The 22675-nt window shown below is 40.6% G+C and overlaps 1 protein-coding gene across 2 annotated transcripts in view; it reads right to left on the bottom strand.

The window, feature by feature from the left end:
- SLC12A5 (solute carrier family 12 member 5) overlaps window positions 1–14372 on the bottom strand; it is a 60121-nt gene extending 45749 nt beyond the window's left edge. For both annotated transcript variants that reach the window (XM_075177721.1, XM_075177722.1), the window contains exons 1-3: window positions 14164–14372; window positions 2325–2404; window positions 1729–1860 (exon numbers count right to left, since the gene is read on the bottom strand). In XM_075177721.1, coding sequence (XP_075033822.1) covers window positions 1729–1860; window positions 2325–2404; window positions 14164–14215 — 264 coding nt within the window. In that variant the 5' untranslated portion in view covers window positions 14216–14372. The remainder of the gene's footprint in view (window positions 1–1728; window positions 1861–2324; window positions 2405–14163) is intronic.
- Between the last annotated feature and the right edge of the window lie 8303 nt (window positions 14373–22675).

The following is a 22675-nucleotide window of genomic DNA, read 5'->3' as shown; positions in this document are numbered from 1 at the left end:
CAATATCTGAGATTGATCAATACAGTTCTGTATCGTTCTAGGGTTACATGCATCTTTGTTTCAGAGGACAATGTTCTTAATGACTTCAATGCATTTGATTCAAATAATGTTTAGGTTTATAAGGGAAAATGCAGTTTATGTGAGATTGATTTAGTGATTGAACCCTATTGCTGCCCTGACACTGGAGACATTATAGCCCTTGTCACTGCCTTAGAGCAACGTTTCCTACAGGGGGGGGTTGGCTTTTGTGTGACTGCTTCTTAGGGCTCCCATCCTCCTCCTCCTCTCCATTCCCCATCCTCCTACCTATCCCACATTGCTCTTCTCTGGCACTGCCTGCACTCTGGGAGTGACACCAGTCTGTACAGGAGAGCCACTCAAGTGGAAAGACAGCTATGTACTATCATCATCATCATTATTTATTTATATAGCGCCAACATATTCCGTAGCGCTTTACAATTGGGGACAGACATAGTAAACTAATAAACAAACTGGGTAACAGACAAAGAGGTGAGAAGGCCCTGCTCCCAAGTTTACAATCTATGGGTACTAAAGATGTTCACTGACCCCCGTGTTTTGGTTTTGGATCTGGATTAACTTCGTGTTTTGGTTTTAGCAAGTTTTAGATCCCGAGTTTTTTCTAAAATCCCTATTTGTTTTGCTAAAATCACATAATTTGGCTTTTTTTTTATCCCTACATTATTATTAACTGTAATAACATTAATTTCCAATCATTTCCAGTCAATTTTTGTCAAGTGACAAGAACGCTGCTACCCCTCCTGTTTCTGTGTGAACAATGGCACTGAGCAATGTCACTGGAGACTGGAGAGTGACAAGAACACTACTACCCCTGTTTCTGTGTGGGCAATGGTGCTGGATCTCCTGGGGAGGGAGGTCCTTATGTAATCCAAAACCCGCAAGATCTGACAATGAAACAATGAAACAATGACGTTTTGCCTCGATTCAGATCCAAGGACGCGCAAAAGTAACGAGCTTGCTCATGAGCCTACTCGGATCCCCTAAGTTCGGATGGGCTCGGTTTTTAGAAAACCGAGCCTGAGCATCTCAACTATGTACAGTCCAGCTACAGCTACCTGGCTTCCCCCTGGCCCTTAAGGCTGGCTGTGGCCCAGGTACTTGCACCCCATCCTCTGTGCCACTGATTTAGAGATTCTGAAATCTGTAAAACAAGTAAAATTTATCTTCTTCTATAATTCTTTATCTTTGGGCTTCATTTTTGTACTAATTTACAAGTTATATTGCTCGTTATGTTTTGTTAACAATTGTTTGATTTTACATTTTCTTTCTTTACAAGGAAATATCAGCTTGTTGCCAAGGAATCTGCTGGATGCATTTAGTCTAGTCCTTTAGAAATGATGCCACGTAACAATCACTATTTAGTTCCAGGAGGACCACATATAGAATGTGTGTTTCACATTTGGCCGACAAGACAATATTTGGACAGTTATGTTGTGATACATTTTAAAGCAGACTTGTTTATTGGACAGAAAACAAGTACATTTTGAAGTGTAGTTGGGTACTGCATAATTAGAGGTATTTAGACTGTCAATATATTAGCAGTGACATAAACACCACAGGTGAGACCCTGTAGAACAACCATATCAACAAGCAGAAATTGAATTTCATGGATCTTTTGTTTATTTTCAATTAATGACAATGGATGTAGTAGGCGTATTTGGAAGATATAGATGTTTTTATGTGTCTCACCTGGATTGGCTTCTTCTTTGCCCCTTCATTGTTTTCGGCTTCCTCGTGCTCTCGCACACCTTGTGTCAGGTTGGTGTAGTTGGCCAAGCCACTGAGAAGTGAGGAGACCATAGGACTTGTGTCCATTTCCTCCTGTAACACATGATGGGAGAGTTATGAGAACCACCAGGTTAGACAAAGGGAAAAAGTGAAATGAAAAGATCATGAAGATACAAAAGGTGAAAACTGGTGAACAAAAGTCTATGTAAGAAGATCAGAGTAAAGCAAATTGTTAAAAAAATAAATAAAGTGAGTTATTTAAAATCTCTATAATCAGGACTATGGAAATCAGTCATCAGAAAGGCACAAGTATAAGTATTGAATAAGGACTATATCGTATTATGGATAGATACACCGGGAAATTAATATGCAAAGGACATGATACATTAAGGCAAGGTTGAAGACGGTGATCAATGTGGGCATTTGCTATGGTCGCCCACCTTTGCTCTCTGGTTTTATTTTATTACCAGTAGTCCCAATATTATAAAATAGTCTAGTTTTACCTGCAGTTAGCTGTTTGCAGGTCTGCCATGGCTTCTCCCTTGTCTACCACTTACCTCAAACAGGGCCATATTTTTTCCGGTTTCCATTTCTGAGCTATTAATAAATGGAGAGCTTTCCTTGGGATTTCCATCTCCTGAAGAGAAAACAATGTTTAGAATCAATCTATGATTCTTACGATGCAATAAAAAGTGATATCTCTCTGCAGCCCTATAACCCTCTTTCTTGAATGCTCCTTTAACAACATAAATGTATTATTTCACTGTACAGTGCATGGAGACTTGAGCTCAGTTCTTCATTCCGCATCTCTTGAAGTAAATGAATAGAATAGTGCCGGGAGTAAATAACAAGCGCTACAAAGAGAGGCCTAAATACCTACAAGGGAGTACTAGTACAAAGGGTCATGCTCTGCAGTTGGACCATGGGAAGCTCTGGAGTAATAATAAGAACATCAGCATGAATGTTAGTGAAGTCAGTGAATGCATTAAAAAGTCTCTCAGCAGAAATTTAACAACACTGCGCTCACTTCTTGATGAACAGAGAATCACTTACGAAACTCTAAAGCAATGAGCACGCAGGATTTGCTCACAGTGCTCTGAATGTTGTCATCATCTTCTTTATTATTCCCCTGATAACTACCATCATGAAGACGTCTCATATTCATATATTTTGTCTTTCCATGTCATTATCAAGGGCTATCATTACACCCACCTAGGCCTCCTTCGCCCATCCCCTAGTAAGGTAGATGCTTAATTTTAATAGCTGTGTTGGTGGAAATGGTAGAAAGAGTTACAGCAGCCAATTCAGTATTATCTTTTATTGTTATTGATGACACAAAATTTTGAGGGGCATTTATAAAAACCATCTGGGGACTAAATCATCAATAAAATGGAGCACAAATGGGCATATTACATCTTTATGCTTTAAACTAGTGGTTGAAGTGGGCAGGGATTCGACGAAATGCCATGCTGCCACTTCTCCTACTGCTTTGATTGTAGAACTATCAAATCCCATTTGATTCCATCTTCCATACCACTTCTTCTGAATTTCGACTTCCATCCCTGCTTAAAAGTGAATATTCTTTCCTCTATTGCTACTCAAGCACCGCCAGATGAGGAAAGAAGGTAAGTGTAAGGTAATATGGGGAGGGGGGGGGGGGGCTATAAATGTAATGTAGTTTGGGGTTTCATTTAATGGTTAGGGTGGGCGGTAGTCATTTAACTGTATGAGGAATATATTAATTTATTGGTGGGGTGATGGTAAGGGCAATCTATTTGATGTTGGGGGCTATTTAATTTAATGGTAGGGTCATGGTGGTGCCTATTAAGGATGGTGTGATGGGACTATTTATTTAATGTTGTGGTCGTTTGGGAGCTAATAAAGCGGGGCTGTGTTTGGGGGAGGAGGGCAATCTATTAAATGTGAATACTATTTAATGTCTGTGCTGTTTGGGCAGGATAGGTATATTTATTAAATGTAAATACTATCAATTTAATGTCAGGGCAGGTTGGAGAGAAATATGTCTATTAAATGTAAGCACTATTAATTTAATGCCATGCCTGGTTTATTAAACATAGACACTATTGATTTATGTTCTGGTTGGTTGGTCCTGATTTTGGGTGACTGTCCCGCAAAGTCAGGACTTTTTCCCCACTGCAAGGACAGGTGGGAAGTATGTCCCACTTCCCACTGCACTGATCTCTAAGGTTGAGCTGAATGTATGGAGCATTGGTTGCGTATTTGAAGTGGATGGGAAGGGGTAGGAGAGCAGCCTTGCACTGGCTTAAATGATAGCCACGCCATTTCAAGATGGTCATGCCCACTCTGGTGACTTGGTGTGGAGATGCCCCTCTAGAAATTCTGCATTGGACCCTGTGTATCCTCGGGGTGTCTCCCTCACTGCCAGCTTGAGTATGAGCATGTGCTCACGTCAACCATTGAATGCAATGTTGCTAAGTTCCCTTTAGCCCTGCTACACTATGCAACCTCTGGTGTATGCCACCTATGCACAATCTCCTATGGCGGCATGCTGCGCACAGTACTATAGATTCCATGTGGTGGTGCTAGAGACAATCCTGAACAGCACTACAGTCATGGCCAAATGTTTTGAGAATGACACAAGTATTGGTTTTCACAAAGTTTGCTGCTTCAGTGTATATAAGACCCTTTTTGTCAGATGTTGCTATGGTATACTCAAGTAAAATTACAAGCATTTGATAAGTGCTAAAGGCTTATATTGACAATTATATTAAGTTTATGCAATGTTGACCCTTCTTGTGGTTAGCACTTCTGCCTCACAGCACTGGGGTCATGAGTTCGATTCCCGACCATGGTCTTATCTGTGTAGAGTTTGTACGTTCTCTCTATGTTTGCGTGGGTTTCCTCCGGGTGCTCCGGTTTCCTCCCACACTCCAAAAACATACTAGTAGGTTAAATGACCCTAGTGTGTGTTTCTGTCTGTTTGTGTCGGGGAATTTAGACTGTAAGCTCCAATGGGACTGATGTGAGTGAGTTCTCTGTACAGCGCTGCGGAATTAGTTGCACTATATAAATAGATAATGATGACCTTTGCAATTCACCCTGGCATGCTGTCAATAAACTTCTGGGCCACATACTGACTGATGGACGCCCATTCTTGCCTAATCAATGCTTGGAGTTTGTCGGAATTTGTGGGTTTTTGTTTGTCCACCCGCCTTTTGAAGATTGATCACAATCTCAATGGGATTAAGGTCTGGGGAGTTTCCTGGCCATGAACCCAAAATTTCGATGTTTTGATGACCGAGCCACTTAGTTATCGCTTTAGATTTATGGCAAGGTGCTCCATCATGCTGGGAAAGGCATTGTTCATCACCAAAGTGTTCTTGGATGGTTGGGAGAAGTTGCTTTTGGAGGATGTTTTGGTACCATTCTTTATTCATGGCTGTGTCCTTAGGCAAAATTGTGAGTGAGTCCACTCCCTTGGCTGAGAAACTACCCCACACATGAATGGTCTCAGGATGCTTTTCTGTTGGCATTACACAGGACTGATGGTAGCGCTCACCTTTTCTTCTCCGGACAAGCGTTTTTCCAGGTGCCCCAAACAATCTGAAAGGGAATTCATCAGAGAAAATGACATTTCCCCAGTCCTCAGCAGTCCAATTCCTGTACCTTTTGCAAAATATCAGTCTGTCCCTGATGTTTTTCTTGGTGAGAAATGGCTTCTTTGCTGGCCTTCTTGACACCAGGCCATCCTCCAAAAGTCTTCGCCTCACTGTGCGTGCAGATGCACTCACACCTGCCTGCTGCCGTTCCTGAGCAAGCTCTGCACTGGTGTTGCCCCAATCCCACAGCTGAATCAACTTTAGGAGACGGTCCTGGTGCTTGTTGGACGTTCTTGGGCACCCTGAAGCCTTCTTTGCAACTATTGAACTTCTCTCCTTGATGATCCGATAAATGGTTGATTTAGGTGCAATCTTACTAGCAGCAAAAACCTTGTCTGTGAAGCCCTTTTTGTGCAAAGCAATGATGACTGCACATGTTTCCTTGCAGATAACCTTGGTTAACAGAGGAAGACCAATGATTTTAAGCACCACCCTCCTTTTAAAGCTTCCAGTCTGTTATTCTAACTCAATCAGCATGACAGAGTGATCTCCAGCCTTGTCCCCATCAACGCTCTCACCCGTGTTAAGGAGAGAATCACTGACCTGATGTCAGCTGGTCCTTTTGTGGCAGGGCTGAAATGCAGTGTAAATGTTGTTTTTGGGATAAAGTCTCATGGCAAAGAGGGACTTTGAAATTAGTTGCAATTCATCTGATCACTCTTTATGACATTCTGGAGTATATGCAAATTGGCATTCTAAAAACTGAGGCAGTAGAGGAGGCAAGTGAGAATGTGAAAGAATGGACTGATGGAATGTAAAACTGCCAGTTTAGAAGAATAGAATTCTGAATCTTAAAACTGCCAATGTAGAAGAATGGAATTCTGGGTTGCAAAACTGCCAGTGAAGAAGAATGAATGGTGGAATGTAAAACTGCCAGTGAAGAAGAATGAATGGTGGAATGTAAAACTGCCAGTGAAGAAGAATGAATGGTGGAATGTAAAACTGCCAGTGAAGAAGAATGAATGGTGGAATGTAAAACTGCCAATGAAAAAGAATAAATGGTGGAATGTAAAACTGCCAGTGAAGAAGAATGAATGGTGGAATGTAAAACTGCAAGGTGTATAAGAATGGAATTCTGGAATGTAAAACTGCCAGTGTAGGACAATGGAAGCATGGAACCTAAAACTGCCAGTGTAGAACAATGGAAGCATGGAACCTAAAACTGCCAGTGTAGAAGAATGAATTCTGGAATGTAAAACTGCCAGTGTAGGACAATGGAAGCATGGAACCTAAAACTGCCAGTGTAGAACAATGGAAGCATGGAACCTAAAACTGCCAGTGTAGAAGAATGAATTCTGGAATGTAAAACTGCCAGTAAAGGTAAACACATGTGCATCTGAAGGTCACTTCATTCAACAAACTTGTTTTATTTCAACTTGTATATTATAAACAACAATGTGCCCCTGCTGTTAAATGAAAGGGATATTAAAAGTCACCCTAGAATTATGTGACTTGTATATTAGCACTCAGCCTTATCCTTTACCCATTTTGTTCACTGCTGTCCCGTCATTATGAACATATGTCTAAAAGCCAAATACTAGTCAGTGTCCTTACTCTCCTTGTAATTACAATTTTATTACTCATTTTAGTTCCTCTTGTCATAATTAACATTATTCTCTTGGTGACTGTAATTATGTCACCTCATGATATGTGTTTGTGTCTGTGTATAAACATGCTCAGAAGTTCGGTAAAAAAAAAAAATGATTGTCGTCATCAACATCCTACAGAATGACACCTTCACCAACAGCCTCATCATTAAGCCTTCCACCATTATTATCAACATCCGTATCCTTCAGCACTCCACCATTATCAATATCATAAGATATCATCATCACAAACATCAACATTTAATAGCAAGGTGTCTCCTACATGTAGACCCTCATCAATACCAATATCAACATTATATTTCATTTTCAAAATAAACTCCATTTCAATATTACTATGACAATTATCAGGATCCTATAGCATTCCACCATCATATTCAACACTACTGCACAAGACCAAAGGATCATAATGAATATAACAGTATACAGCATTTCACCAGTATGTTATAATTCCCGGCCATCATCACCAACATTCACATTCAGCAGTACTTCACCATCAATGCAGCGCATCGGCTATCAACCAAATCATAACGCCACTCATTATCAACATTCTACAGCTCTTGATCATCATCAATTCATCCACGCCATCACCATACAGTGCCTTACTATCACCATCATCAATATTCAGAGTACCTGATAATCATCAACAGTATCTCCATCAACAACATCATACAGTCACTTGTTATTGAGTTAAACACTCTACGGCATTTTAATTAAAAACCTGGCATGTGGGGTTGGTAACTATATATTTTCCACCCCAACACACAGGGTTTTGCCTTGAATTAAATTGCCATTTTAATTCCCACCTGCAAAAAAAGATAGATAGATAGATAGATAGATAGAAAGACAGACAGACAGACAGATAGATAGATAGACAGACAGACAGACAGACAGACAGACAGACAGACAGATAGATAGATAGATAGATAGATAGATAGATAGATAGATAATTTGTTTTATTAATCTTCAGCCTTCTTCTTGCTGATTTCTACTATCCCTTTCACTATCTGTCAGATATAATCTGATTTGCTTTACCCTGTCACCTTTGTTTGTATATATTTGTGTATCATGTTGTGTCTTGGTTCTGTTTTCTGTATATGTAATGTACGGCGCTGCGGACCCTTTGTGGCGCCTTATAAGTCAAAGATAATAATAATAATAATAAAATAGATAGCTATAGAATAGATAGATAGATAGATATGGAATAGATAGATAGACAGATAGATATTTACATTTAAGACAACTTGATAAATTGGGACTTATGTTACATATCAATATATGCAAATAACTTGTTTTAAATTGTAATGGTTATATACTAATAAATTCCAGATTTTTATAGGCTGAGTTTAGACACCTCATTGCTATCCTACCGACAGCAACTTACAATTTACCAGCCAACACCTTCTCAAAACAGACGCTTCATCATAAAAATCCTGCCATTGTCATTAGGAAATTCCTTTACAGCACCACAAGACTATCTTCAAATTTGACATACGCTTTCTGACTCACAATCATGCTGGGACTTTTAAATCCACAATAGCTAGAGAGATAGGGGTTAACGATGCCTGGTCTAGTACATCACTTTGAAGTTTTCTGTAACAATACCTCTGTTACAATATAAGCCCTCAGGTTAAGTTTTCCTAGTCCTCATGCAATTCTTAATCATGATCATCATCATCCTTATCACCCAAGAGCCCATCATTATACAGACCCTTTTCAAAATCTTTCCCCTACCTCTATACATTTTTTCACCAGTATTTCCATTATTCCTTTCTCTTAATTGTACAGTGTATCAACTTGTTAATTCTCAATCTTTTCAATATCACTATAAGGGGCATATTCAATTGTTGGTGTTACACTGAAAAGTAAAACGGCACACGCACTATTACCGTCATTACGGTAATAGTGCGCGTAAATACCGTTATTACGGTACCTTTCACGCTGGATTTCAGCTCGCGGCTCAGGGAGCTGTGAGCTGAAATCCGGCTTAGTATTACCGTAATAACGGTAATACTTTTTACGCCGCGGAAAACGGCAACAATTGAATATGCCCCTAATAGTCCACTTTAGTAGGAAATTCCTCCACATTTCCAAATAGTCCATTTTCCTGTCCTCATTATGAAGACTTTCATTCTAACCACCAAGTAGGAATTGACAAGACTTGTGTGAGCTATTTATTTCATAAACTAATTCTAAGCATTTCAATGTCTTAACAAACGTTTTCTAAATGTGCCCACTTGTAAGTATTATCGTTGGTCATTAATTACTAAGGTACTTGGCTCTAAACGAGGTAATTTTCTTTGTACTCTACAGCTTGCGATCAAGTATTTGTTTCTGTGAGCAAATAAAAGCGAGAGGTGAAAAATAGGAACCGAATGATCGTCTCTCGGCGCTATGTGTCCAATGTAGCACTATGCTCCATCGCTGTGGGTAACACATTACAGAACTATTATCAGTATGGTAACACAGCTCATAAAATTCCGGCTCAATAAAATAAGCCTGATCTTCTTCCCCACGGGCTGCTCTTCCGATATACTCTCTATACAAACCTAAGCCTTTACTTTCATCATGATTACAAAGCTCTCAGTGATTGTCACTTACATATGTATACCCCCTAGTTCCCAAGAGCAGAAAATGGATAAAACAATAGGGCTATTGGATCAGAAGGACTGTTTGACTCCTGGGCTGGCTACATGGATTGCCGGCTAGCTGCAGCCCGCTCTGAACATTGTACGTATTGTAAGGCACGTTACTCCAGTGTGTCTATTCTTAACGTAGTAACATAGTTGATGAGGTTGAAAAAAGACACCAGTCCATCAAGTTCAACCTATTTTGGATCTCCTTCGATCCTGCACTTATATTTGAAATTGATCCAGAGTAGGCAACCGCCAATCTGTTTCAATTGGGAAAAATCCCCCCAGACTCAATATTGCAGTCCTATTTTTACCCTATATCCACTACTATCCTTCATTTTAATTAACGGTCGTATCCCAGGATAAACTTTTCCGCTAAAAATGTGTCTAACCCTTTCTTAAACATATCTATTGAATCTGCCATCACAACCTTCCCTGGCAATGAATTCCATATCTTGACTGCCCTTACTGTAAAGAACCCCTTCCTTTGCTGGTTGTGAAACTTCCTCTCCTCTAACCTTAGGGGGTGACCGCGTGTCCTGTGTATGGTCCTTGGGGTAAAAAGTTCCCATGAAAGTTCTCTGTATTGACCCTTAATATATTTGTACATAGTAATCATATCTCCCCTTAGATGCCTCTTTTCTAGAGTAATCTCCTAAACTAGCTAACCATTCCTCATAACTTAATGACTCCATACCCTTTATCAAATTTGTCGCCCTTCTCTGAACCCTTTCTAGTTCCAATATATCTTTTTTATAGAGTGGTACCCAGAACTGTACTGCAGTTCTGGACACCAGCTTGTGTTCTTAGCTTCAGTGATGCCCATAAGTTTCCACAGAAAACTATTAATGTAGTCCTAAAACAGATGAATAGCTCGCTAATGCTCTACACATCCATACAACGCCACCTAGGGCCTTACGGAGAATTGGAGCACGTTGGGAGTAATTTCCGCTAAAAAGAAAGCAGCTTAAATTTCTGCTCAAAATAGCATATTTATGGCCATATGCTGGGCGCACACAGCGCAAGATGTATCCAGCTCTGTACCTCTAGCAAATACGCCAGGTTTATGTCAAGCATACAAAGCCCCCCCTATGCATACACACAACCAGTACATAAGCACAGGAAACAGTTGTTTGAATTTGTTTTGGTAGCAAAACACATTCGCTATAAGGCTTGATACACAGCAGATATAATATTCCGTCTCACGAACAAGAAAGTAGGCGAAAACATTTTTTTTTTAAAAAAAAACACCCTCAAACTCCTAGAATATATGCACTGTCAATGACGAAAGCACCAATCAGCTTCAGAGGTGAATTCGCCATCAGCCAATCAGAAGCGGGTTGCTAGTGCTGGCGACCGCCATCTTCATCAGTGTTTATTTGCATCAGCCCTCAGGCACCCGCAAATTGATTTAACAGGTGGTAGGTTAAAAGGCTGCTAACAAATTGACCCTAGTCTGTGTGTCTGTCTGTGTCTGACTTTCTGTGACTGTCAGTGTGTATGTTAGGGAATTTAGACTATAAGCCCCAATGGGGCAGGGACTGATGTGAGTGAGTTCTCTGTACAGCTCTGCGGAATTAGTGGCGCTATATAAATAAATGGTAATAATAATAATACCTGCGTACATAGTCATTCTGTTTCTGCTTATGTTGATATTTATTAAAGACTACATTTTGTAAATAATTTATATTTTATGGATAGTGACATTTTTGTTGCTGTTGATGTATAACGTACGACCATATTGATGCAAAAATTGTTACTTCTCTATAGTATAAATTGATTGCCAAGTGTGTAACCATAATTTGGCAGAAACTTCGACCAGTACCATAATTATGTTCTTAGGGGAAAAAAATGTTTGATATATTTTTCAAGGCCTTTAGTCCTGTTGCTATGGCTGTATATGGTGAACTTTAATGTTTGGCCAAATACCTTAAATCCATATTTACAAGACATTAAAAAAAGACACAAATATGGATTCTCAGTATGCAGGCAGTGTGTAACTTGAGTTCTGAATTAAAGGGGGTGATATATTTTTGATAATTAAAAACGCAAAGATTCCAACAATTTCAAAGAAGGAAATTCCCCAAGTTACTGTTTAGTCAATTAAATGGATGGTCTCATTAAATACATTCACAATAAATGAATAAACCTAAAACAAACTGCAAACATAATATAATTGTTAATGTGCATGGAAGGAATATTGTTGTGGTTGTTTATCCAGAACAGTAGTATATTCAACAGATTATTGTAGGTTAAAGAGATTATTATAAAAAATACATATATAATTTATAGTATAACTAATTAGCAGATAAAGTGGACTTTAACCTATGCAGTCAGTACTAATTGAGTGATTGGAGCACGAGATATGAGAATTATCTGCTATGCAGAAATGCAGTGGGCCAGTAGACTCATTGATTCCAAACCAGTGAATCCAAGAGAAAAATATTAACTCAACATTTTATTTTTGTAACGTTGGTCAAAGGCTCATATCTTCTAATTCACTCAGTGCAGTTATTATGGAAAGGGGTCATTTTATTCAGGTCAAGTGGATTTACATCCCTCTCAAACTCAAGGCTATGGGTATACTGACCACAGACTAGGGTGAGAGTACTATGTACTTAGTTCATTTGGGAATGCCCACAGACAACAAGTACTGGTCTGATGTGGGTGACAGATCTCCTCTGGACAGCACTGCAAAATTAGTGGCTCTATATAAATAAATGATGGTGATGATGATGATATAGTACATGACAAATTAGGATCCCTTGATGCTGTGTGTCTCCTGGGCACATGGAAGATCTGCTTTCAATAACAGCAGAACGGATACTGTTACAACACTTATGGTTTATGCTTGGAAGGTTGTCTTGTTAAATTGGTGGCATCCAAACGGCTCCAACAATCTCTCAATGGATAAAAAAAAATGATACATTACTCCCTGTCATGCTATAAATGAAAATGTGCCTCACATGGATTCCCAAATACATAAAAAGGGTGGATTGGAGCAGCATCATGAGCTGTTAAAGGTCTAATGGCATATAATGACAGATTATATGAAGAGTGAGTGTGTCTGTGTCTCTTGTTTCTGGTGATTAATATTTGTAATATTATTATTTTTTTGTAACTAATGAAAGTTACAAATAAAATCTGTTGAAAAAAAAGTGGTCATTACAGACCTTAGACCATACCTTAAAGTACAGAACTCATTTTTTCCATGGCCATCTCCCCTTAAATACTGATATAGAAGAGGATCTTAGTAAACCTGATTGAATGGCAGAAGCTCAACCGAATCTGAAAAAAGTTGCACCAATGATTCTGTGATTCTGTGTGAAAATGGCTGTACTTGTGATGCAGTGGAAATGACAGCGAATGCAGTGATTATGTGGGGAGACAGAGAGGCAGCAGTGATAAACGGAGAATACAAACCAGGGTAAGGTCTGGGAAGCAATACACGGGTGGTTTAGTAAGTGTATGAGTGAGATTGCGTGGATGATGGGAAGATGCAGTGAGCATGCACCACTGAGGCTGTGGATATAATCGAGCTGGCGCTATGCTGATCGGATGTCACACGGGATGTGAAAAGTAAACAGACATCATGTCAGTGAGAAAGCATGAGTGAGAAAAGAGGTCACCCACTGGGGGAGGGCACCAGGGGGCACAGGTCAGTGCGGAGTGGCATGCTCAGCAGGCACAGAGAGACACTGTGGCACATATACCCACTGGGCAGTAAGGACGAGTGAGTGGTGCTGTGTAGAATTAGCTATGAGATGTATGCAGTACTAGACCAGGGTGATATAGCAATATGGGTCAGTTTGCAGAGGAGAGTGCTTAAGCAGATATGGCAATCTGATGGCCAGTGTGCGCAGTCTTACAGGTGGGGGGGGGGGGGGGGGATGTGGTTGTAGGTTAAAGCAATCAGTTACAGTTACTGGACATGTTGAGCCGATATGTTTTGGTAAGAGGACAAAGATTTACGGGCACAGGTCTATAAAAGCCATTTGCAGTATACATGCAGCAGCCAGGGGGGTGTCATTGGGAAATAAAGAGTGCTGTGCAAGGAAATGCAGATCTATTCCCAACAGAAACTCTGTTTCAATGCAGAAGTGTATGTAAGGTATCAGCATGTAGCATTGGGACTGCAGTGACACGGGGGTCATAAGTAGCTAAAGGTGCTCTGCAGATTTAGGGGTAGACGGTGCAGATTTAGTCATGTTTTATGTGGATGCAGTGGTAGAGGGAGCAAGTGCAACAGTGTGTGGTACTGAGGGTGCAGGAGGGGTATCCAGGCCCCGAGTTGATTGGTCCTCTTTTTGGGCAATGCATATGTTATTCAACAACCGTTTGGCCCCCCTGTGTTTTATGAATGGGCTATAAACTGAACATATGATAAGGGCCCCACTTTCCCCTGTCTGGTCACTACCGCCCCCCACTTCAGAAGCAGCACTGCGGAGAATTAGCTCCCCCCTCTCCTACACCCCCCCACCCCCCTCCACCTCCCTGTTGTCAGATTCCACCACTTACCTTGACTGGTGCCCCCCTCTCCTTCCTCACACTCTGTCAGGTTATTCAGCATCCTCTCCTGCGCTGCTCCCTCTCCCAATCTCTCTCGGGTTCCCTTTTCTTCTGTACCAGGGACTGATGCCTAATACTGCAGCGATGCTCAGTGTGTGTGAGAGGGAGAGACAGAGAGAGGAGGAGGAGGAGGAGGCTGCAGTGCAGAGATCTGTCAGCGCGCACACTCACAGCCCCATGCACAGAGAGAGAGAGAGAGAGGGAGGGTGAGAGAGAGAGAGAGAGAGGGAGGGAGGGGGACAGGCAGAGGAGAGAGAGGAAGATGGGGGACAAATAGAGACACTGAAATGGGAAAGGGGGGGGGGGATAAATGAAAATATTCTGGAAAGAGGTATTTAGAGAGTGTGAAAGGGAATGGGAAACACAGAGTGATACGAAATATGGGAATTCCCTAGATCTCTCTGTCTGGTTGATCAGCTCCAGGTTCTGCTGAATGGGATTGCATGAGTGACACTGAGAGAATTAAACATAGGAGATAAGGACAGGTACATGTCTTCTCTGGACTCAACACTTCCAAGCTCTTCCTCTCCTCGATCCACAAATGGTTGTTATTATTTTCAGATCCCTGAATATTCTGCTGTATTGTGTATTAGGCGCAGGTCATTAAACAGTATTATTTCAGCTCTTATCTATTCAACGAACACCTTCATTAGACGGGTGTCTATACACGTCCCTGCAGATAACAGTTAATCAGGTTTACAGGGCAATTCATCTTGCTTTATTTTAATAACAGGTACAGTGTAGCTCAATTTCAGGGATTATCAGAGGTTCAGTGGTCCTCACTTTAGAAATCACCTCTCTTCTAATGATAATCTAGCATAATGACTCTCCTATCTTTACAATTTACAATTTTTCCACGGGACCGACCTGCAGGTATTCACAGGGGTCCAGTTGACAACCATATCGTGCCGAATTTAATGAATTATTAAATTTTGTAATTTTAATGATGGGGACACCCTGCAAGTTGCTAATTTGAAAATTGACTGGTTACATTTGCAACAGGTCACAAATCCCAATCACTTCATCTGACCCATTAATCAATTCTGATTAAAATAGCAAAACCTCTATGAATCTGCCTCCAAGAGAAACAGCTTCTGTGTTAACATCAACTTTTATCCCCCCAATCTCTTAATAAAGGCCAGATTGTGTTACTGTAGAACATTCTGATTGTAAAAATGTATTGCTGGATGCAGTCCAATGGGCAGTTTACACCTATGCATATGGACATGTTGACCTTGCATCAAGTGACTGTGCATTAATTGCAGTGAATGATAGTGAAGGTAGATTGCTAGACAAGTCTGACATGCCATTCTTGTACAAATTCAGAAATGTCATGTACTTGTATGTGTATATCATAGTACAGAGTGATATACTACCTCATTCCCCATTCCCCCATTCTTTCCTTTCCTTCACTTTGATCGTTCTCATATTTCCTGTCTCGTCCACCCCTTGGGAAGGAATCACTTCATCGTGTATTCTAGAGGCATAGCTGTTCCCCCCTGAGTAAGGATGATGCTCCAGAAACCTATATCCAGAGAGGACACTGCAGGAAGGGGGAGGGAGGGGGGGGGGGCTGAGCTGTCATTTACATGCAGATGCAGCCACACTGGAAATCCTCTCAATTCTGCAAGAACGGGGGAGTCTACCGGTCCCAGAGCAAAAGTAACCAAATCAACGAGGTAGCAGCAGAATTATTTAAGGTCACCAATATGAAGGAGATTTTATGTGATTTAATGTACCTTATGTGGGAAGTGTGATAGTGCTATATCCTCTGTACTGTACTGTATGTGAGCAGATGTATAAGCAATCTCCACTTGTACTCTGTGTCCTGTGTATAGTCTGAGCTCGGATGCGTGTTTCATGGAATGCTGGGCTTCCCTAGCTGTGATATGTCTACCTCCAGGGTATCTCATACATGTCTTAGGGATAATAAAACTACAAAAATTGAATGCAAAAATTATATTTTTTACACTATTAAGAAAAAGACATATGCAACAAGCATCAGTAACAATATTATTAGAGGGCTTTCCACATTTGCCCCTCACTTTAATTAGTGGCCTCCTTCCGCCATGTAGTGGTCAGGTGAGGATTACTCCATTGCTACTCCCACTATTTCCTTAAATGAAAGCTTTGTGGGTTGTCTGGATTGAGAATTGATGTCAGCAGCTCAGAATATTTTTTCAAACATGTAGGCGTATATCAGGAACCATTAAAGTAGTCTTTTGCTTGTCAATGGACAACTGTGACTACAGCAGCTAGTCACTGGTATGGAGAGACAGCTTTCCAATAATTAGCAATAGATTACTTCAGGATACCCCAAAATGGAACGCCTGATTGTTCAGAAAATCTATGGGACTGCTGACACAATGTTTTTGGGGTCTGTATCACTCTCATTTAACGCAGTGGCGGGGAGGTCTAACATTTGCCTAAGACTTAAATCTGGACAAGACATACACTCATGATCTAATCTAAGTCTATGCTTGTTCAAGTTTTGTAGTTAGGGCATAAAAACTTTAGCTTTAAGTTTACCCTGATCTCACCCCCAAAATTCTAAAAATGTAAACCTCACACAGGATCATGTGTGTCTCTGTACTTTGCCTTACCTATACATGTGCCTCTGTACTGTGTCTTATCTATATGTGTGTGTCTCTATACTATGTCTCATCTATATGTGTGTCTTTGTACTGTGCCTCATCTATATGTGTGTCTCTACTATGTCTCATCCTATGTGTGTGTTTCTGTACTGTGCCTCATCTATATGTGTGTGTCTCTGTACTCATAGGCAAAATGAGGGTGGATTTCCAGGCATTAGAAAACCCCCCATCCAAGCCCCGGGCACTGTATAATTGAGGCGGCTGAACCCTGCCACCGCTTCACATGGCTCTGCTTGAAAAAGGAGAGCTGCGTGCACCTAACAGTAGTACACGCAGCATTGCAATGTTATATTATAGGGATAGGAAGAGTTGGAGAGCAGCCAAGCACTGTCTAAAATTATAGCCACGCCTCCATGCATGCTTCTCACACCCACTGGCGGCATGGTGTGGAAGCCACCCTCTACAAATCCTGCATTTGCTCCTGGTACTGTGGCTCATCTATATGTGTGTGTCTCTGTATTGAGTCTCATCTATATTGAATGACCACATTATTATGTACACCTGCTCATCCCATATGTAACACCATTTTATTATTGAGTGGTTAGTGCCTCCACCTGAATCTACACTACACTTAGGGTAAATACTTGAGATATAAGTACCATGGGTGATTCAGAAAACTCCTAGCTACAGTTCCCTGATAGATGATTGATTCATGAGGACAACCAAAAATATGAGTTATATTGTACACTATGTGGACAAAAGTATTTGGCCACACCTGTTAATTATTTAATTGAGGTGTTTCAATCAGACCAGTTGCCAGAGGTGTATAAAATCAAGCACCTAGCCATGCATTCTCCATTTGCAAACATTAGTGACTTCAAGCGTGGTACTGTGATAGGAGGATGCCCCCTTTGTAATAAGACGGTTCGTGAAATTTCATCCCTGCTCGATATTCCACGGTCAACTATAAGTGATATTATTAGAAAGTGGAAACATTTAGGAACAACAGCAGCTGAGCCACAAAGCAGAAGACCACGTAAAATCACAGAGCGGGGTCAACGACTGCTAAGGCGCATGGTGCGTAAAGCTCGCCAACACTCTACTGATTCCATAGCTGAAGAGTTCCGAACTTCCACTGGCATTAATGTAAGCACAAAAACTGTGCGGCTGGAGCTTAATGGAATGAGTTTTTATGGCGGAGCAACTGCATGCAAGCCTCACATCACCAAGACCAATGACAAGCGTCGGATGGAGTGGTGTAAAGCACAGTGACACTGGACTGTGGAGTAGTGGAAATGTGTTCTGTAGAGTGATGAATCGTGCTTCTCTGTTTGACAGTCAGATGGGTGAATCTGGGTTTGACGGATGCCGGGAAAATGTTTCTGCCTGGCTGCATTATACCAACTGTGAAGTTAGGTGGAGGAGGGATAATGGTATGGGGCTGTTTTCCAGGGTTTGGGCTAGGCCCCTTATCTCCAGTGAAGGGCAATCTTAATGCATCAGCATACCAAGTAATTTTGGACAATGCTATGCTTCCAACTTTGTGGCAACAGATTGAGGAAGGCCCTTTTCTATTCTAACATGACTGTGCCCCAGTGCACAAAGCAAAGACTACAAATACATGGTTTGATGAGTTTGGTGTGGAAGAACTTAACTGGCCCACACAGAGCTCTGACCTCAACCCTATCGAACACCTTTGGGATGCACTGGAACAGAGACTGCGAGCCAGGCCTTCTCGTCCAACATCAGTGCCTGACCTCATAAATGCTCTATAGAATGAATGGGCACAAATTCCAACAGAATCACAGAATTCTGAATCACTCCAACATCTTGTGGAAAGCCTTCCAAGAAGAGTGGAAGCTGTTATCACTGCAAAAGTTGGACCAACTCCATATTAAAGTATATGTATTTGAATACAATGTCATTACAGTCCCTGTTGGTGTAATGGTCAAGCGTCCGAATACTTTTGTCCATATAGTGTATTTTTGATTATAGCAATGGAAAGTATTTATTACGCAATAACAACAGTGGTGAATATCATACAGCACATCCAATAAATTAATTCAATGTATACAGAAATCAACATGTAATCTTTATAATTTAACTAATCTTCATGATCATATAATATTACCCCCTAAATCACTCATTTATAAATAGTCAACCCTAAGCTTACACATGACAAATTTGATTGTTACTCTACTAATAATTCTTCTTAAAAAACAGTTACTTTAATACTATTACACTATGTAGGATATCACTGGTCATTTACTATAAAATATACTTACAATATATTCACAGAGTTCATATATCACCCTTGAATGGTGGTTGGTGCACGTACAGGCAGCTAAATTTCCTTGTGCATTGTTTATAATTTAATTATGCTGATCAATATGTCTCGAATTAATGAAAAAACTACAGCAAATGAAGACGGTTTCTACTTTCAATATTGTTGCCACATTATATGGTCTTTCATCGAATCCATCTCTAAAGAAATTATAAACCATATAATTTAAACTTCACTTAGTTTATTTAAAATTGCAAGATGTTGTTGTTGAATCATAACATATAGGGGCATATTCAATTAGCTTTTAAAATCGCGGTAACGCGCCGGAACAGCCGCGAAATGTAATACACGTTACCGCAATAACGTGGATTTTCGTTCGCAGCCCATAGGGTTGCGTACGAAAATCCGCGTTAATGCGGTACCGTAATACCGGCAAGAACGCGCACTTTTCGCGGTAACGTGCGTTACCGCGAATCAGAAAGCTAATTGAATATGCCCCTTAATGTTTAATAAATGACTGATGACACAAAAGTCTGTAGACAGATGTAGACACTACGGACATTATATATTGATGTGATCATTATCTTACTACAGTGAGTGAAGTAAAAGTTTATTAGAAATTAACTAGTAAAATAATAAAATATTAGTCTTATTATCCCTAATTCCAGTTCTATATTTTTAGAGAAAGGGAAACTACTGTAGTTCAGTTATATAAACAACTGTAGGCACTACACATACTGTATACTACTGGACTGTGGGTTGATACACTTATCTCTCATCCTTGTGGTCTGAAGTTTCTCTGTAGTTTATCCTCCTTTTGTATCGATCACTATCCTCTTAGTCTGTCACAATACTCTCATTTCATATACGTTATTGCTAAACTCTCCTCAGTGTTCCTCTTCCACGCCTCTCACATGTTCTCCCCCTTCTCTCTTGTTCTCCTCCACTAAACTATCTCTACTCTCACACCCTCTTGTGCTCCTTATCACCTGACCCTTATCTTTTCTTGGTTTCTAATCATACTCCTTCCCACTCTTTATCTCAACATATTCCTGATGCATACTGATTTCTAATGTCAACACTATTTTTCAGTGTTAGTGGTAACATTATTTAAACAATTTCTCTAACACTGGTAACATAAATAAACATTCTCATTAACATGGGTTACATATATAAACAAATACAACTGTGGAGCTGAATACATTATCACAGGTGGGGTATTGTAGCTAGCAGCCCTACCATGTTCTTCCTTTGCCTGTGATAGGAAGGTATTGCTGCAGCAGTCTGGGCAGTGGCAAACGCAGGATTTGTAGAGGGGGGTTTCCACACCACGCCACCAGTGGGTGTGACCAGCATGCATGGGGGCATGGCTATAATTTTAGACAGTACTTGGCTGCTCTCCAACTCTTCCTATCCCCATAATATACATGGGCAATATTGCGTGCGCTACTGTTAGGTGCACGCAGTTTTCTCTTTTCAAGCAGAGCTGTGTGAAGCGGGAGCAGGGTCCAGCCACCTCAATTATACAGTGCCCTAGGCTTGGAGGGGGGTTTCCAGGCACTTGGAACCCCCCCCCCCCTCGGTTTGCCTATGCTGGGGTATGTAAATACTGGACACTGGAGGATTGTAAATATATCAACTGGTCTGATGGTTTCACACTGTGGGGGTAACCAGGATATGATATAGAACTATTTTAAGTATATATGATATAGGACTATGAATCTAAGAATCCATTCTGCTGAGTGTCAGCGATAAGGGCTGTTGATGGAGGTGTACCGTTGTAGTTTTAGTCTTTACAGCACACATTGGGTCCCTTGATAAGACTGCTTGTGTGCTGCAGTATAGCTGCATGTGGTCAATATATCTCCAGCTGTGAATGGGCTTATTCTACAAAATAGGGAGCCTTCCCACCAGATCTCAATCCAGTAAATCCTCTATGGGATAAGCTATGTGCTATTCAAAGAAGAGATCCATTTTCTATTTGAAACTATGGGCATAACCTGCATCCCTATGCTCACCTGGACACTTTATTGAGTCCATGGGCCTGATTCATTAAGTATCTTAACTTGAGACACTTCTTATTTCAGTCTCCTGGACAAAGCCATGTTACAATGCAAGGGGTGCAAATTAGTATTCTGTTTTGCACATAAGTTAAATACTGACTGTTTTTTCATGTAACACACAAATATCAACTTTAATTTTCAGTGTACAAATAAGCTATCAAGTATTTGTGTACTACATGAAAAAACAGTCAGTATTTAACGTATGTGCAAAACAGAATACTAATTTGCACCCCTTGCATTGTAACATGGTTTTGTCCAGGAGACTGAAATAAGAAGTTTCTCAAGTTAAAATCCTTAATGAATCAGACACCATGTCCTGAAGAATTCAAGCTGTAATGAGTCAAACAGAGGAAAACAAAGCTGCCACTCAGTGCATCATCATCATCACTATTTATTTATATAGAGCCACCAATTCCGCAGAATAGAGGGAATATTTGTCACTCACATCAGTCCCTGCTTGGGACTGATGTCTAAATTCCCTACACAGACTAAATTCTGGCACAGACTAGTATCAGTTTTGTCAGCAGCCAATTAATCTTACAATATGTTTATGGAGTGTGAGAGGAAACACAAACACACAGAGAACATACAAATTCCACACAGATAAGGACATGGTTAGGAATCAAACTCGTGACCCCAGTGCTGTGAGGCAGAAGAGCTAACCACTAAGCCACCGTTCTGCATAAGTTTGTATTTGTACAATGTCTGCACTCATGTTCGCCATAGTTCTGAGTTTCATCTAAATGGGTATCCAGTGGTAGAAGTGGAAATCTATAAGTTGCGGAATGGAAAATTAAACTGAATGTCCAGGGGCCACCTAGCCCCTGAAGCTTTAGGGAATTTGATATTTTGAATTACATCCAGTACACAGAACTAGAACAGTGGGTCTGTGCAGCTCACATCAATATATTGATCATAGGGTAAAGCACAGGCTGCTATATATCCAGGTCAAATTCCCCCTCCCCATTTCACCCTGAAGTCTGGCTTTATAACCAAAATACTAATATGTTTACTGTATGACCAAACTTGCCATTGTCATGAGGTGGATGCTGAGAATGGCTTTGAGTAATGAAGATACACTAAACAGGTATATGTACTAAACTGTGGCTTTGAAAAAGTGGAGATGTTGCCTATAGCAACCAATCAGATTCTATCTTTCATTTATTTAGTGCATTCTACAAAATGACAACTAGAACCTGATTGGTTGCTATAGGCAACATCTCCACTTTTCAAACCCGCAGTTTAGTAATTGTACTCACTAGTTTGTTCACTCCACTGAGGATAAGTTCCTAAATAAACCATTCCCTGAAGAGTCAAAGGCCTGGGCAGCCTTTGGCTCTCCAGGTGTTGCGAAACTACAAGCCCCAGCATGCCAGTAGATAGCCCACCGATAGCTGTCAGGGTGTGCAGGGAGATGTAGTTTCGTAACACCTGAAGATATACAGGTTGGCCAGGACTTCCTTAGAACATTAGATTCCAGTGAATTCACTTTTACCTTACAGTGTGTCTCTATGACTGAC

Source organism: Mixophyes fleayi, chromosome 6 (assembly GCF_038048845.1).
Source record: "Mixophyes fleayi isolate aMixFle1 chromosome 6, aMixFle1.hap1, whole genome shotgun sequence".
NCBI lineage: Eukaryota > Metazoa > Chordata > Amphibia > Anura > Limnodynastidae > Mixophyes > Mixophyes fleayi.
The sequence above is the reverse complement of the archived record's forward strand: the minus strand, read 5'-3'. Positions and strand labels throughout refer to the sequence as shown.